This window comes from Ahaetulla prasina, chromosome 1 (genome assembly GCF_028640845.1).
Source record: "Ahaetulla prasina isolate Xishuangbanna chromosome 1, ASM2864084v1, whole genome shotgun sequence".
Taxonomy (NCBI): domain Eukaryota; kingdom Metazoa; phylum Chordata; class Lepidosauria; order Squamata; family Colubridae; genus Ahaetulla; species Ahaetulla prasina.
Window position 1 is genome coordinate 128270418 of NC_080539.1, and position 17494 is coordinate 128287911.

At 34.2% G+C, this 17494-nt stretch overlaps 1 protein-coding gene across 2 annotated transcripts in view; it reads right to left on the minus strand.

Annotated features, from left to right (window-relative positions):
• Positions 1 to 17494, minus strand: part of ZNF292 (zinc finger protein 292) — a 31589-nt gene that overhangs the window by 13754 nt on the left and 341 nt on the right. The window contains exons 1-5 of one of the 2 annotated variants that reach the window (XM_058175499.1): positions 13906 to 13924; positions 9024 to 9178; positions 8815 to 8893; positions 8120 to 8255; positions 686 to 888 (exon numbers count right to left, since the gene is read on the minus strand). In XM_058175499.1, coding sequence (XP_058031482.1) covers positions 686 to 888; positions 8120 to 8255 — 339 coding nt within the window. In that variant the 5' untranslated portion in view covers positions 8815 to 8893; positions 9024 to 9178; positions 13906 to 13924. Of the gene's footprint in view, positions 1 to 685; positions 889 to 8119; positions 8256 to 8814; positions 8894 to 9023; positions 9179 to 13905; positions 13925 to 17494 lie in introns of those variants that run through there. The other variant, XM_058175494.1, reaches the window with a different exon arrangement.

Here is a 17494-nt window from a genome sequence, read left to right on the forward strand (position 1 = left end):
CCTGTACTCACACAACTATCGCACATCCTGATGGTCATTTGCAATTTGGCTTCTTGGCATTTGGCTCACATTTAAAGCTGGTTACAGTATCCTGTGGTTAAGTGATCACAATTTGCAATCTATTTTGCCAATTTCCACAAAAAATTGCCCATTGGGAAAACTGGATTTAATAATCACATGATTTGCTTAATGACTGCAGTAAAAATTGTCGTAAAACTGGGTCCAACTCAATTTGTAACTCCAATGACTTACAATGGAAATTCCAGTCACAACTGTAGTAAAAGCCCATTTGGAAAAACTGGATACACTTAACTGATTTGTTTCAGTGGTTCCCTTAACGACAACCATATATATTGTTGCACAACTGGGTACAACTATAATGACTTATGACAGAAATTCTGATTCCAGCTGCGGTAACAAGTTGAGGACTAATAGTAATGAAACACTGTTGCTAATCAATTGCAAAAGAAATGCAAGAAATTATATAGGTAGCCCTTGTTTAGCAACCACAATTGCGGGTGGCAACTTGGTCATTAAGCAAAAACAGTCACTAAGTGAAACAGTGACTACTATATTTATGACTTAAATTCAGTTTATTTCATAATTTTCAGATTATGGTTTCCAATACTTTCCCCTCTAGAGAAAGGAATTTTTGTTTTGAGAAACAGACATAAAATGTACTCACCTCTTGCATTAGTTTTTCATTTGGTGACCCAGAACAAAGACAGACTAGATAGGTTTGCTTAAAATTGCCTTTGCTGCTGATTTCTGGATGGTCTGAGCACACTTTTGCTAATGCGGTTGCTTGAGATAATTGCTTTGTTTTCACCAAATGCTTAATACGCATATCCAGCAGCACAGGGCCTTCAAAGGCTAAAAATTTATTCACTGAAAGACAGACCATTGCAGGCAATATTATTTCCCCATATAATTAGCATATCAAATCTGCATAACCCTGTTAATATGCAAGACAAATATAAATATTATTAGAAAAACTAATTATAGAAAAATCAATAAACCAAACGCCTGGACAAGATACAGTCAATTTAGTTCTAACAATAAAGGGCAAGAATCTCAGTTCTTCAATGTCATGATCAACTTAATTATACAGTTATATAAAATTATAGATTGAAAGCAGACCTAGGCCAGTATTTGACTCCCATGAATGATTCCTATGTCCCAGCATTGACATAGTCAATTGGTTGGTTTTGTTCTTCCTATGCAAAACAGGTATACACAAACAGAAAATGTGTTTGGCTTCAATCTTTAAACAAATACAATGTGTTCTGTAAGTTCCCTGAACTCTAAATTGATCATGACTTGGCAGAAACAAAACCTGGGACATTTTGTTGTTCTGAGGTTTGACCGATTTTTTTTTTTTTTGCAAGGATGCAGAAATGATTTCACAGACCAAGTAGACCCCAATCTTTCCAGTCCTTTCCTTTCCCTCCCTTGTTTGCTGGCATTTACCCACATTGACTGCCAGCATCCCAGTGTAGTATATCTTATAAAATACTTCAATTTACCCAAGGCATCTCTTTACTTTCCTTCCCCACAACTGTCATTGTCACCAAGATAATATTCAATCCTCAATCCACATCCCCTCACCATGAGCCAACCACATTTCAAACAATATCCAAACACATAGCCTTTGGACACTAACCAACTGCAAAAAATTACTTTTAAATTGTTTTCAGCATGTATTCAACCCTCACTGAGGAGAACTATAATCACTGTAGTTTAGGGAAAACCTGAGCTACCATGATTTTGTGCAGAAATTAGCAAATGAACAGGCCAGTTTAAGACTGTTTTTTCTTTAAGCTGCTTATATTATACATCACCAATTAATTTATGTGTAAAAAGTGGTAGAAATTGGGTCTTCCGGGGAAGAATAAACGAGAAATTGAAGAAACCAGATGGTTTATTCATAGTTATGACTCATCTATAAATATAAAACTACTGTACACAATACAGGAACAAACTATACTGCCAAGAGTAATTTTAATTAATAATCAACTGAATTGCATCACAGACTTTCCCCAGCCTGGCTGGATTAAGATGTCTTATAATATGAAAACTGATACTCCAACAGGTAAACCCATTGCTTTAATTACTTTAGCAAGGTGATGAAATTAGATAAATGGGAGAGATACCAGTGTCATTCAGCTAAACGGATATTGAACTTTCTCTTCGGTAATGAACTCCTAGTCTGCACCCAAACGTGTTCCAGAAGATGGACAAAATGGGGGTAAAGGGGTTGCTGATAAACAAACTCTAGATTTAGTCCTTATCCAACCTGATATTACAGATCGAACACAATCCATTATTATTTATTAGAGGAAGAAAAGACAATCATGATATAATTAATATAATGATAACTAAGCTGATAAAAACATGATTTGCAAAGATTCTTACAAGAAGAAAAATACCTATAATTCTTTTAATAATTCAGATTCAGTTGGATGGATTCATCATTTATTTAAGTAAATAAGATAAACATTTTTAAACATTAGAAATAGTCACTGTACACTATTGTAAAGCAAATGACAAAAATATTTAACAGAAGAAATGAAAATGTTTTATGTGAATATTAGAAAGATTAAAATGTACATGCAATCTCACTGTTAACACAAAACGATAATAAAGTTCAAAACCATCATAACTCAGCTCTGTGGTTCATAGGTTTAGTGTCAAAAAAGGTTGCCTCTTAGGCTCTAGTTTTAAACTCTAGCCATAAAAATATTTCTTAATCAATCGTTAAAATGTTGTATTACATAACATTTTTATGTAATACAAAATTTGTATACTAAGATAAGAGTACAATAAGTTTAAGAAAAACATTCCAACAAAAGGCAGCCATTATTAAAATGATTAGCAATGCTCATCTGAGAACTATACTCAAGCAATGAGTTATATATATCCTGTTATCAAAACAAAATAATTGGAGAAACAAACAGGATTTTGATAATACGTAGCAGATAATAAATATCATAGTAAAAGTACTCCAGTTATTTATTTTTTTAAAAAATCTTTCTTTTGATGTCATAATCAATTGTATGTAGAAAATGACTCCCAATCAGCACCTTAAAATTGAGACAAATTGTCTGCAAAAATTTGGTCCCATGCTTTTTTTGGGCCTTCAACATAAGAATTACAACGAAAGCAAACAAGAAGCCAAGTACATTATCAAAATGAAATTATAAGACTCCAGTTGCTGTTCTGATACAATCTTGGCTACTGCATTCTGCACTAGCTAAAACTTCCCAGTTTTCTTTAAAGGCTGCCCTATGTATGATAGCTCTGGAGGACTATAAGCCCCATTTGGGCATATAAATTTCTGAAAAGTGAAACTATATTTGATGATGATGGATGAATCAGATCCATTAAGAAACACAAATAAGTACTCAATATTTTTGATTAAAATGTTTTTGTTCAGTACCCTATAGAATTCACTATAAGAAAAAAACTTGTTTTACAAAGGAAGAATTTTGTGTGTAAGATTTAGTCCCCCAAATAGTCTATCAACTGTTATAAAATGGGAAATAGCAATAGCACTTAGACTTATATACCGCTTCAGTGCTTTACAGCACTCTCTTAGCGGTTTACAGAGTCAGCATATTGCCCCCAACAATCTGGGTCTTCATTTCATCCACCTCAGAAGGCTGGAAGGGTGAGTCAGCCGTGAGCTGCTCAGAATTGAACTCCTGGCATTGAGCAATAAGTTAGCCCTGCAGTACTGCATTCTAACCACTGCACCACAACCGCTGTATACAGAGAGAGGGGGGGAAACATTGAATAAATAAATGGAAATTATAAATCAGAAATAATCTCATAATCATTGTACTCTATTTGATGCACATGACTCAAAAATACTTGAGTCAAAAATAAATATTCATTTTATATCTTTAAACTTACAACTTGACATATTTAAATTAGTTTACTAAAAAAAGATAACACTAAGCTATGTCTTCAGCAAGCTCAATGTATTTAAAAAAACTTGCTGAAATTCATGTAACTATATTTTAAATTAAAAAATAGGAATGCCTATTTTAGATTTTTTATTAGAAATAAACGTATCTTTCAAATCTGGAAACATTAATTAGAAATAGTTGGTTTAGTATAATGTTACTTGAAGTGTGTTAGACCACAGTTTGGTTCACAAATTCAAAATTATTTGCCAGCCGATGCTGAAAAATAATACAATATTAAAATCCCATCAAATAATTGTGAGAAGTGGTAGCAGCAATGAATGCATTAATTTTGATTGTTAATATATATGAATATAATCCATACAAACAAAATCTCCCTTGGGGTTTTCTATACATTTTAAAAGTGGGAAGAAGGGCTAAGAAAAAGTATAAAAATTTAATGTCTCTATATGTATTTTGTCAAACAAAATGCTAAATTAGCTTAACATTTATTGTTTAGCATTCATAGTTTTTCTATCTTCGTTTGATCTGGTAATATATTAAATTTGCTATTTTTTAGCCTTGCTCTTCCACCCACAGGAACTAATAATCCTTTAAACCACATGTTTATCATGTCAGGTTGTTTCTCTTGTGTTAACACTCTGTTATAATTGAAATAAGATACAAAAGGACCTTGAGGGTTTTAAAATATATTATTTCTAACTCATAAACAGGAACTGTAAGTCACGTCAATGTTAAGAAATATGTAGAAGCTTTAATGTCAAGGTTTAATTTATTTTTCATTTCCCAAATATGTGACAATATTTAATCTCATGGAATTTTAACTGATACCTAAGGAATACTTACATATTTATTTATTTATTTCCATCTCACCTTTATTTTTACATGTTACATGTGGTGAACATATCCAACACACTTTCTTCCTATTTTCCCTATAACAACCCTGTGAGGTGAGTTGGACTGAGAGTGTGAGTGACTGACTGGCTCAAGGTCATTAAGATGGCATTCATGGCTAACAGATGACTAGAACTCACTGTCACACGCTTTATAGTGTAATGCCTAAACACTAGACCAATCTTTAAATGGATGTAATTTTTATTTCAATTGTATAAAATACCACAATAATAGTTTGTTATACAGCTTGTGAACAATCCTATGGACAAACATAATTAAAGGCATGAGGACTGTGCAAAGCATTTAAGGGGATGCTATCTCACCTAATGATCATGGGATTCAATGGTAACTGGAACTGCAGGGATTTACTTTTTGACTACATCACTTAGTGACAGAAATTCTAGTCTCAACTGCCACCTTAAATCAAGGGCTACCTATGACGCAAGGGTAGGAGCAGTAGTTGTCTTCAAGTTCCTACAGTGCTTGTTTAATTTTTTACGCTCTGCTTAAGTTCTTCTACTATTCAGAAGGATTAGCTGTAATTTTAAAAAAGGAACATTTAAAAAAGGATAGCTTGTTCTACAGTAGTTCTACCAGATTTTTTTTTAAAAAAACTACTGAAATAAAAAATGAAACTATTTTTTTTCATTCTGCAACTTTTTAAAATCTGTTTTAACATTAAGTTATTGACTTGAACTACAAAACCAAGTAACAAAAAAAAGAACATTATATAAATGCTGGACAGCTCCCCTGGATTAAATTCAGGAAGAGATCCCATTTTTAACTGAAAGTGAAAAGGTACCAATTAGCTGGCTAAAGGAAAGCCTTTTGTATTTAATATATTTTACAAGTTAAATCTCTGCCTGTGTACAGGAATCATTGGAAATTATTAGATGCAAGAGAGCTTATATTCAGGTCCATCAAATTTCAGTTTTCACAAGGACATGTTCCTAGTTGGGAACAACTGGAACTTGGGCAATGTTTTAATTGGAATGCAAAATATTTCTCCCATTCATGAAAGGCATTTACAAGAATTGTTAAAAATCTATTGATACTCTCATAAGTAAAATATTTAATTTCAGATCTTAAAACAACACCTACCCCTATCTGCAAAGTAGATTTAGGCCTCTTTCCACAAAAAAATTATAATCATAGGCATCATTATAAGACTTTTCTTTAAAAAACTGATCATAAATAAAATTACGCAATGAAGGGTACAAACATGATATGACTGAATTTGCTACCTAATTTGCAGAAATTAGTATTTGGCTAAGAAGCCCAGATATGCAGAAAAAGTCCATACTGAATTCGCTATCTGAACTGAGGAGTAATTTCTACTTCCATGCATTAGTATTTTTGTCTTTTCTTACACACTGTATAGTACATTTTTTCATAAAAGCAGAAAAAAAGAAATAATAAAATTCAAAAAGAAAAAAAACACCACAATCAGGCAACAAGTTCCAAATTAAACAATACTGGTATTTTCTACCTTCAATCAATAAAATTACAAAAGTGAGTCTCTCTTCATATAATGGAACCTCTGTTTATTTTATTTTTTTTGTCTCCATAAACTCTCCAGAACTTGAGAATTATGAAGGAATGGATTGCGGGGGTGGGGGTGGGGGAATTACCTACTGATGCCATTCCATCAGTGAATCAACTCAATAAATCTAAGAACTTCCAACCATACTGTTCCAGCTTTAATAAGATTCTAAAATAATGATAATTTCCCTATAAACAGATTATTAATATATATTATAAAAATATTAATTTCACTATAATATACACTTATTTACAAATTATAAATAAACCTACAGGACAAAGAAGCTCCAGTTTCCCAATGAAACAACTTAGCTTTTTAAGAATTAAATTTTAGCAGATTTTAGGCCATTTACCATTCAAATAAAAGTATTCAATATTACGTTCAGAAAATATCTATACTTCTTTGCCTTCTTCAGTTTGGATAGTGGTGATCCAGTTTGCATCTACAGGTAGTCCTTATCCATTCATTCAGTGGCCATTTGAAGTTATGATGGCACTGAACAAAGGGACTTACGACTGGTTCCACCGTTACAGCAATGCAGCACTCTATTATCAAATTTTGGATGCTTGGAAGCCTGCATATACTTACAATTTTACATGCTCTTAAATTCAACCCAAACACCTATCTTCCCCCATCAATGTTCCTTTTATTTTTATTTATTTTTTTATTAAATTTGTGGTGAGTTTTGGTTCCTAGCTCTCTGCACCCTGAGAGAAACGTGAAGCAGAGGTCAGTACAGCAGGGCAGGAGAAATGTGAGGTCCTGGTCTAACAATGATGCAGTCCTGACCTAACATACACAACCAGGACTACCAGAACTGCTGTCACTAAGCTGGGTAGTTACATGATGTTTTGCCTAGTGACTGCTAGGCAATCTAGGCCCAATTGGGCTTGTTATTTTATTTTTTATTGATTGATTAATTTATATGCTACCCATCTCACCTGGAGGTGACTTTAAGCGGTGCAATCATTAAAGCAATAGTGAAATTAAATTGATAAAAATGGAGAGGAAAGGAGCAAGAATGTTAAGTGTGGACTACCTGTAACCTCTCTCTATTTGGTAAAGTATTTATAAAATAATAATAAAAAAGGATGTTTCTCTTATTTCAGGAATAACTGAAATATGTGTAATACCTAAGTGCTTGGCTTAATAACAAACATTGTAAGTTTCACATCATGCATATAAAAAGCAACTTCATAAAAATTACTATGGAAGTTTCATCTGACCAATCTGTGGGGCTGGGAGGCATTTACAGACAGATTAGGAATTCCAGGAGAAGGAGAAGAATCTCTAATTATATGAACACTCAATATTCTTATGTGAACAACTATGGAGCCAAGATATTTTGGACTTCTAGTACTGTAATAAAAATGGAAGTCCTGGCTCCATTCACATTATAATTCCAAAATAATTCATTATAAGAGTAGTTCTGAATAGAGTGCTCTTTCTTATAAATATTCTTCAGTGTGATTTTAGGAAAGAATTAAAAATAATCCCTTTCATCTGGTTGGTTTTTTTTTGGTATACTATATATGAATCTTTATACACAATTGCGGCATATCATCATATAGGAAGATATCTGCAAGCTAACACAAGGAAAATAATTAGTTTGAGTTGATGAATGAAAAAGTTAAAAGAGATACAGTATTTTCAAAATATTTGTGATATAAAAATATTAAAAAAGCAGTATTATTAAAAGATTTTTCTGCTGAGAGAGCAGTAATTAATTTCCCTCCACTAATTATGATCTTACCCTTATCCCAATCCAGCATCTCTTGGGTAAGAATGTTGCAAAGAACTGGATTCTTCCATGTTCCATCCTCTTGGGCAAGAACAGATAAAATATGTAATTGATGGCTGCCATTTTGCATTAATTTTGTATGTGCCATCTGGAAAAAGAAGAGAATTTGTTATAACAAGTGACAGAAACTTATACTTGCTCCATCATTTTTTATCCTCAAAATCCCAACACTTTCACTAATTGCCATGCTTAAAAACATAATGCAAACCTACAATTTTTCACGTTGACTTAAACCCAATGAAAACTTGTAAATAAAATTATAGAATTATCTAGTGATCTTGATATAAGAACATTGTGACATTTATTTATTTAATTTGCTGCCTTTATTATAATTATACAATATAAATATTATCCTTGTCTAACATTCTATTCTCATATTGAATACAGAAGATTCTAATTACAATTACAAGTAAGGGCGGTATGGAATTCTAAAATGTTAAGCAAAGTGCTAAACTAAAAATAATGACAGGTTATTAAACCAAGCCACAGCTTCCTTATTTTACATTTAAATCATTTTAAGTAAACAATGATAATCATAATGATTTTTAACAATAATCTTACAGGTTATTAGTACTATTGCAACAGCACACTTGAACTTTATTTTTTTGGAACGGATGTATAGACTAGCTATGAAATAAGATACCCACTTGAATAAATGACTGAAACTCTTTCCATCGATTTTCAGGCAGTTCAAGAGGCAAGCATAGCAAAAGTTCGGCATAGCTTCTGAAAAAGCAAATGGAACAAGGTAAAAGTCAGCATTAAATGCCCAGAAAAGAGTTCTATTACTTTTTAAATTTAACAAATGTTAGCTTTAAAACAAATTAGAAAACAAAATAATATATAAATTACTTACAGAGCTAAGCGTTCAAGCACAAAGGCTACATTTTCACACTCGGAGGTAAGGTAAGGTCTTGCTTTTATATATCCATGGATTGCCTGTGTATATACCTCCAACAAAGGCAAGGGATCCTCAGATGTCTTCCACTTTTCTGCATATTCAAGAAGGGTCTGTTTATAAAATAGAAATTTGAGTCATCATAAAAGCATAGACTATAATTTGGAGAAATGGCATTTAGCGTATCAACTATTGTTTTCTGAGCATACTATCTACATTCTTAGAACTAATGCATCAATAGACAAGATTTTATTCCTTGAAATGTTTGAGTTCCAGGTATGTAGAAACAGAACATTAAGAACCTGACCCATAGAATCAAATATTGCAGTACTGAATAGTACAGACCCTATAAAAAGCTGTATCCCTCAATGGTTAGTTATTGCAATAGCTCCAATCAAAGCTAGTAGCTTTTGGACACTGATTAGGCTGCATATAATATCTTGATTTCTAATTATGCTCAATATTAAGATACTGAAGGAGTGGATGCAAGAAATAATTTCAAAACACATAAGAAATTTTCAGCTCTATAAAGGATCATGTTTTAACAGCAATGATGATGAAAATTATTTTAAAATGGCAGTATAGTGGCACTTGATTGAAATATGCAATAAAGAGTACAGACTGTATTATACATTAATGTAATAAAGAAAACCTTTTCAATATATGACAAGAGCACAAAATGATGAGTTTTTTTAAAGAAAACTACTTTGACAACGTATTCAATTACGTTTATTACACTTTCTTTAAGGGTTAAGCACCTGCAGGTGAATAAGCTGTGCATTAGGGCAACGCAAGGACAATCCAATCTGCGTCAAGATTGGATTCTTAAATTTGAAATGAGACAAATGTATGAATGTGGAGGGAACTGAAACTGTTCTATTCAAATTCTGGGGCATGAATGTGAAAAAAACAGAAACCCTGTCTCCTGTTATCTATCATGAAAAAGGTTGTACTTTAAAAAAAAATCGTAATAGGACGAAATTAGCTTAAAAATTCACAGTATTGCAAGTTCTGTTATTTTATAAATCACAATCTGATTCTTAAAGCCTACTCTTCTTTTCCTTTTCATCAAAACAGGGCAGATGGATTGCTGTTAAGAAGTGATGACTATCATATTTTAAACTATTGATAACTTGATACTTTGAATTATATTATAAAACATAAATGCAGTGAAAGATGAGGCAAAATGGATCCTATTATTAAGGGTATCTGCAACAAATTTCAGGCACATTGATAAATTTCTGTGCAAAAAGAAGAGATGGTTAGCAACCTGTTGCTGACTGTAACTGACCCAGCTATTGACAGTTGAGGACAGGGAAAAACGTAATAAAAACCCACTAATTATCTTTTCCTTAAAAATATAATCTTTGCAATAGGCAGGTCGGTAAAACAACCACGAAACTTTTCTTTTTCCCCACGTATGGGAAAAGGTAAACAGTAATGGAAGAAAGTAGCTAAAATAGGATTCATTCTCAGATTTTCATTTCTATTCCAACCCCAGGATACTGTGACTAGATAAAAACTTAATCAGAAAACAAAGGTTCACACTGATTAAGATCTCATCAGACCATACACTGTGTGCACAATTATTAGACAAGTTGTATTTTGGAGGATTAATTTTATTATTGAACAACTACACTGCTCTCGATCAATCCTAAATGTTAATAAACCTCAAACCTGAATATTTAAGAAAGTGAGGTTTTGGCTTTCTTAGGAGAATATCTATGTGTGCACAATTATTGGGCAACTATTAGTGTGCAGAACTATAATGCAACTAAGTGAAAAATGACAATTTGTCCATCTCACTCATTTATTTGCATCTGTGAAAGTGAAAATAATAAAGGAACAACTCAAAATGTACAAATAAACATTTCTGACATTTCAAAATCAGTGACCAATATAGCCACCCTATAGTCTTCCATTCATGAAGTCTGTTAGTTTCTTGATCTGTTGACGACCAACTTTTTGTGCAGCAGCAACCCCAGCCTCCCAGACACTATTCAGAGAGGTGTACTGTTTTCCTTCACCGTAAATCTCCCATTTAAGAAGGGTCCACAAATTCTCAATAGGGTTTAGGTCAGGTGAGGAAGGGGGCCATGCCATTATTCTGTCATCTTTAAGGCTTTTATTGGCTGGCAACCCAGTGGAGTACTTCAATGTATGCGATGGAGCATTGTCCTGCATAAATCATGGTCTTCTTGAAAGATGCAAACTTTTTCCTGTACCACTGCTTGAAGAAAGTGTCTTCTAAAAACTAGCAGTAGGTTTGGGAGTTGATTTTGAGTCCATCTTCAACCCCAAAAAATCCAATTAGCTAATTTTTAATAACACCAGCCCATACCAATACCTCACTGCCACCTTGCTGGCATCTGAGTTGAAGTGGAGCTCTATGCCCATAACTGATTCAGCCATGGGCCCATCCATCTGGTCTGTCAAGAGTTACTCTCATCTCATCAGTCCATAAAACCTTTGAAAAATCTGTCTTTAGGTATTTCTTGATCCAGTCTTCCCATTTCAACTTATGTATTTTGTTCAGTGGTGGTCAGGTTTCAGTCGTGCTTGCCTTGGCTATGTCTCTGAACACCGAACACCTTGTACTTCTGGGTACTCCAGGTAGGTTGCAGTTCTGGAACATGATAGCACTGGAGGATAGCCACTGGTAGCTTGGTAGAATCATGTTTGATTCTTCTCAAATCTTTAGCAGTTAACGTGCATCCTTTTTCTCAACATGTTTTTTGCAGCCCTGTTGACTATTTGCAACAAAATGTTTGATGATTCTGTGATCACACCCCAATATCTTAGCAATTTCAAAACTGCTGCATCCCTCTGAAATATTTTTTTTTACAATTGTTGACTTTTCAGTCAGTTAAATCTCTTTTTTGGCCCATTTTGCCTGAGGAAAATAAGCTGCCTAATAATTATGCTCACCTTGATATAGGGTGTTAATCTCCTTAGCTGACACCCTCCCTCATTACACAAATACACATCACCTGATATGCTGATAATGGATATAATGCTTATATCCACCAAGCATACAGCTTGGAGGTGGACATATGCATAAAAATGATATGGTCAAAATACTCACTTGCCTACTAATTGTGCAGAGTGTCTATTTGGAAATAACAACACTCAATAGATAACTGGTACATATAATAGTACACACTGCCAAAAACTAGCTAGAATGTCAGACTAAGCCTACCAAAATCCAGGGTCATTTGCCTCGCTCACAAACCTCACTAGTTGCCTTTAAGCTTCTCTCTCTTCTGCATAATTTACCTCATATGATTGTTTCCAAGATTAAAAAATGATAAAGAGAGAATAACATGCAGTTCCCTAAGCTCCTTGAAAAAAAGGCAGAATAAAGGTGTCATATATAGCATAGCCTCGATTTAAAAGAGCTGATATGGGGAGAAAGAAAAGACAGTACAACTATGAGGCCAAACTATGGGGCCTTGAAAGTTTAAACCATCTTTCAAACTGAATGCATCACCAATATGATTCCTATCTCTGTATCTGATGTGTGAATCAAGTTTGGAAACCTAGTAACCAGTCTAAAATATGGTTTACAATTGCTGCTCTTTTAGCATCCTCTTAAATTTTTAAAATTGGATAAAATCTTCTATTCTCATAAAATTGGTAAAAATTCAAGGTATTGACTTCTTAGAGCAGGGGTGTCAAACTCGCGGCCGCAGACTGGATGTGTCACATGCTGACGCCACCCCTGCCCGGTTTAGGGAAGGGAAAAAAATGTCTCAATAAGTCACGTGATGCTGCTATCAGGATGCGAGTTTGACACCCGTCTTAGAACTTTTATTCTCTTTTTGATTTTGAGCCTATAAATAAAGCTTAAGGACATTATTAGGATCAGAACTGTTTTCTGACCCCTGTATAATATAAGCACACTATGGTATTTTATTTGACAACCTAAATAGAAGAAAAATTCAAAGTTTATTATGGATATTAAACTTCCATATGAAACATCTCACTTATAGAGCTATTTCATTATGAACAAAGTCTAAACTAAAATTCAAGCAATCTATAAATGAATTACTATCAATTCTCAGCACAAAATATACATTGGATCAAGCAGCACTACGTTTTATATGGCTACTAATATAGATGCAATTCCTTTCTACACTTGCTGGAGGTGGAATTATGGTACCCTCAGCTCTCTTCACTGCATAAGATCAGGACCCCCCTATTATACACTTAAGCTAGTCAGTCAACTGGACAGAGTATATTCAGTTCTGTCTAAAACCTCTATTTTTGCCCTTACTGCAATTAAGTCAACTTGAACAAAGGAATTTGTATGTGAATGCTATTCAAAAATTGACTAGAAAGATAGTTGAATGCCTTTCCTTTTAAAATTTATCACTGCCTAATAAATGTTTCCTCAAGGCCAGAACAAGACTAAGAAATTTTTGAGTAGGAGTTCCTCCTTGATTCTCCTATATACAACAGGGGAAAAAATATGAACAATGTTCTTTTGTTTCAGCTACTTCTTTGTTGTCTAAAAATGCAGTCACAGGTTATATTGGAAGAAGCAGATTTTCCTATACCCTGCCAATTCCCCACTATTGTTATTGTTGCATAGTGAGAGAATGATTGTAGTAATTTGAAGAAAAGCTAGTTGTGTATCTTATTGGCTTCTTTCTCTCACCAATTTGTTTTTAAGTTGCCTTAATCTAGCCTTAGTTTGGTTTTATACAAAATGGATTTTTGCAGAAAAATCCATTTTGTATAAAGCAGAAAGAAAATGTGACACTTAAAAATGATGGGTTATTATGGGAATCAGTCACCTCACTCCGTTGTAATTAGGATCTCTATTTAAGTGACTTGCCTGTTTCCAGCAGTTTTCTTTTGCGCAAAATGGGCTTCTGCTGGAACAGAAAGAAAAATATAGGATCAAGGGAATAGTTCTCTTTGCTGCTGAACCCTCCCTCTGGTTGAATAAGTAATTTATTTCTTATTTGTCTTAATTTGTCTTTGTGGACCGACACTTATGTGGTTGCATGTTAGGATATCCCTGGCTCAACCTATCATTAACTATCCTATCTTGCATCCCAAGTTTAATTAAAGAAAATAAAAACAAGAAAACAAGTTTGTACTGTTTACTCACAGATTCCTTTTAAAGCGATGCCATAAGAAGCGTACAAACTTAGAGCAAAAGTATCCCACTACAGGAGTAATTCCAAAAATAACAACCAGACAGTATTATTAAAAATGCTGTTTGGTAACCTATTCTGATCACTTACCTTATAGATAGATGGCATAATTATTCAACCAAATTTTTGGGAGGGTATTATTAGCTGGTTGTCTAAATGTAGTGAAACTGTGCATTTATTTGTATATTTGATGACCTAATCAATGAACTGAAATTATGATTGTCCATTTTAAAAATTTTCTAGATTTCCTTTGACAACAGTAGTGTATTTTATATTTTGCTTTATTTAGTTCTTATGGTCAGCATTTGCTATTAATTAGAAAAATGTTCCTGATTACAGGTAGTCCTTAATTTACAACAGTTCATTTAGTAACCTTTTAAAATTACAATGACACTGAAAAAAGTGACTTATGACTGTTTTTTCACAGTTTTGACCTTTGCAGCATCCCCATGATCATGTGATCAAAATTCAGATGCTTGGAAACTGGTTCATATTTATGAGTGTCCCAGGGTCATGTTTTGCAACCTTCTGACAAGCAAAGTCAATGAGGAATCCAGATTCACTTAACAACCTCGTTATTAACTAATCAACTGCAGATATTCATTTAACAACTGTGGCAAGAAAGGTTGTAAACTGGGGCAAAAGTCACTTAATAATCTCACTTAACAACATAAATTTTGGTCTCAATTGTGGTCATAAGTCTAGGACTACTTGTATTTGTTTTAAAGCTTTCGACTGCATTTTTATTACTAAATCCTACTTGGGACTGCTATGCGCAATTACTGGTATACCTTATGGTAGAATGACAGTACAGAAATATGATGTGACAAAAAATGATCATGTGGAAATAAATGTATAAAATGATAATTGTTACATGGCTTCAAACAAAGAACTCTGTACCTATGCACCTGCTATTTTATGGTTACTTCATAAGGATACCTTTGGAGTATTTAGCAATATCTAACCATAGTTGAATGACAGGAGACTAAGTCATGATATTTTGACTAACATCCACATGAAATTGAAAACATTGCTTTTAATATGAAATCCCCAGCAGAAAGTAACTGTAGGTTAGGCAAAAAGACTTGAAGTTTAAAATACTATTCAATTTTATATCTAAATGGCATTTTCATATATAAAGGTCATTTTCTAATGATGCTTGCATTAATGATGATAGGAAATGGTATATAAATTGATACTATGTAAACAAGTTCTTCAAGAAGTTTACAAAATATAATAAAAGTAGAAGCATTAAGATATATGCACAATAGCATACAAATGTTAACATTTAAATGATTAGGTGAAGTACATATTGCATCCATGACTCCGTCATGATCTGGACTATTAAACTGAACCCAGTGACTGAATGATTCTAGGTCTCAAACAACATAGGGAATTAAGACTAGCACCTACATAGAGGTTAAAGAAATTCCATTATTTTAGTGAACACACCCTGAAATGCTTAATGTTATCGCTGACATCTTCTCACACTCCAGGAACCAACTGATATGGCAGAGGTTCATTATTATAATCTGCTTAACACTGCATTTTTGTGAAATTGAATTTGACTCATTGACTCCTCTAGAACAAAGTTTTATAATCAAAAACATCTGATTTAGTTACATCAAATGAGCTACTAAAGAACTGAAGTTTTCCTTTCATCTTCCCAACTGTTCCAAGAAAGTTTGGGAAATACCAAGGTATTGGAAGTGGAAGTGAGCAAGTAAACTCCTACTGTATAAGCAAATACAGTATATTTGATGTGTGATGTGATCCCATATTACTATAACTGATAGATACAGAAATCCGGTTTGACTTTCTATTCTTGCTTTAATCCAATAGTATTGTCAACACAAATATCCATGTTTAAACAACAAAATCTGTTTCCGTAACCCCTACCCTGCGGAAAACCTGCTTATATAGTATGTGAATTACAAAATATGTAACATACTTCAATTATCAATTCAAATAAAGATACATACTGCTTCTGTTGAAAGCCTGAATTTTGTTTTCCAGATTAAAGAAATAATGCTATAACAGTTTATCAATATAAAAATCATTGCTTCAAAAAGGCAATGAGTTTTAAGGCACCATATACTTTTACTAAGCTCTTTCCTTTTGATAGGTCCTCAATTCTAAAGATGAGTTTAATTAAAAGGATTTAACTCCTACTTTGCCAATTTAACCATGCAAAGAACTATTTTTTTTAATTTCTATAAGAATATTTTAAAGGTGATGAAAAGTTACGGTATATCGTAATTTCAGATGATAGATTCAGGCCAACTTCAATACAGGTCTGGAAACAGTATCCACCTGAACAATTGATTGACTTTAAATGAAAGTATTGTTCCTGAAGTTAGTATTGAAACAAGGTTAAATAAGTGGCTCTAAATGTCTATGTTTATGCAACTTAGGATGTTAGAATTCAAGTACTCTTTAACATTAATTTCATATTTTGCCTATTTTGGAGACCTCTGTGAACCTATTTAGTACACAACGTAGTTGAATCAAGTCTCGGATAAACCATAAATATTTACCTCGGAACAGAACACAATAAGCCACTAATAAAATAAGACGTTGGTGTACCTTTAAGACAATGTGAAGTGAAAGTGAGGCACACTAAGGCCACAATTCAAAAAGGAAGTAAGGTCACTTAATTTGGAAGAACCAAGGGCAGTTTGAGGCAACCCACCTCTAAACTGGCAGAGATTTCAGCTTCAGGACTGTACGGGTTTTTTAAAAAATATATGTATATGTATATTTATATTATATAGCCAGAGGAGTAAGACCCCCCTTCAACTATGGGATATAGATGGATGCATATTCTTGGGGAGCTGATGACAACGGCATGAAGGGAAGGCGACCGACCCAGCTTTAAAAGCCTTTTCGTTTGCAGCGCTACCAATCCGAGGTGGAACGAAGCGGGACATGGAAAGCCCCCCGCCGGCCTTTCTCCCCTAGCCCCTCCCCAGGAACCAGCCACCCGTTCCTTTGCCACCGCTCTCGGCCGAGGGGGCACTGCGCTCTCCGCCGTCAGCAGACAAAGGCCCCTCCAGAGCCGAGGCGGCACCAACACAACAAAGGGGGCCGAGTTTCGAGCTGAGCGCGAGCACCCAAGGCGGCGGGTGGGGGAGGGAGGGAGGGAGAGCGAGAGCTGTTCCGGGCCGCCAGAAGCTCCTCTCCGGCGCAGGGGGGCGGGACACCCGCCTGGAGTCAAGAGGTTCAATGGGTGCTGGCGGCGCTCCTCAGAGGAGCAAAGCGCGG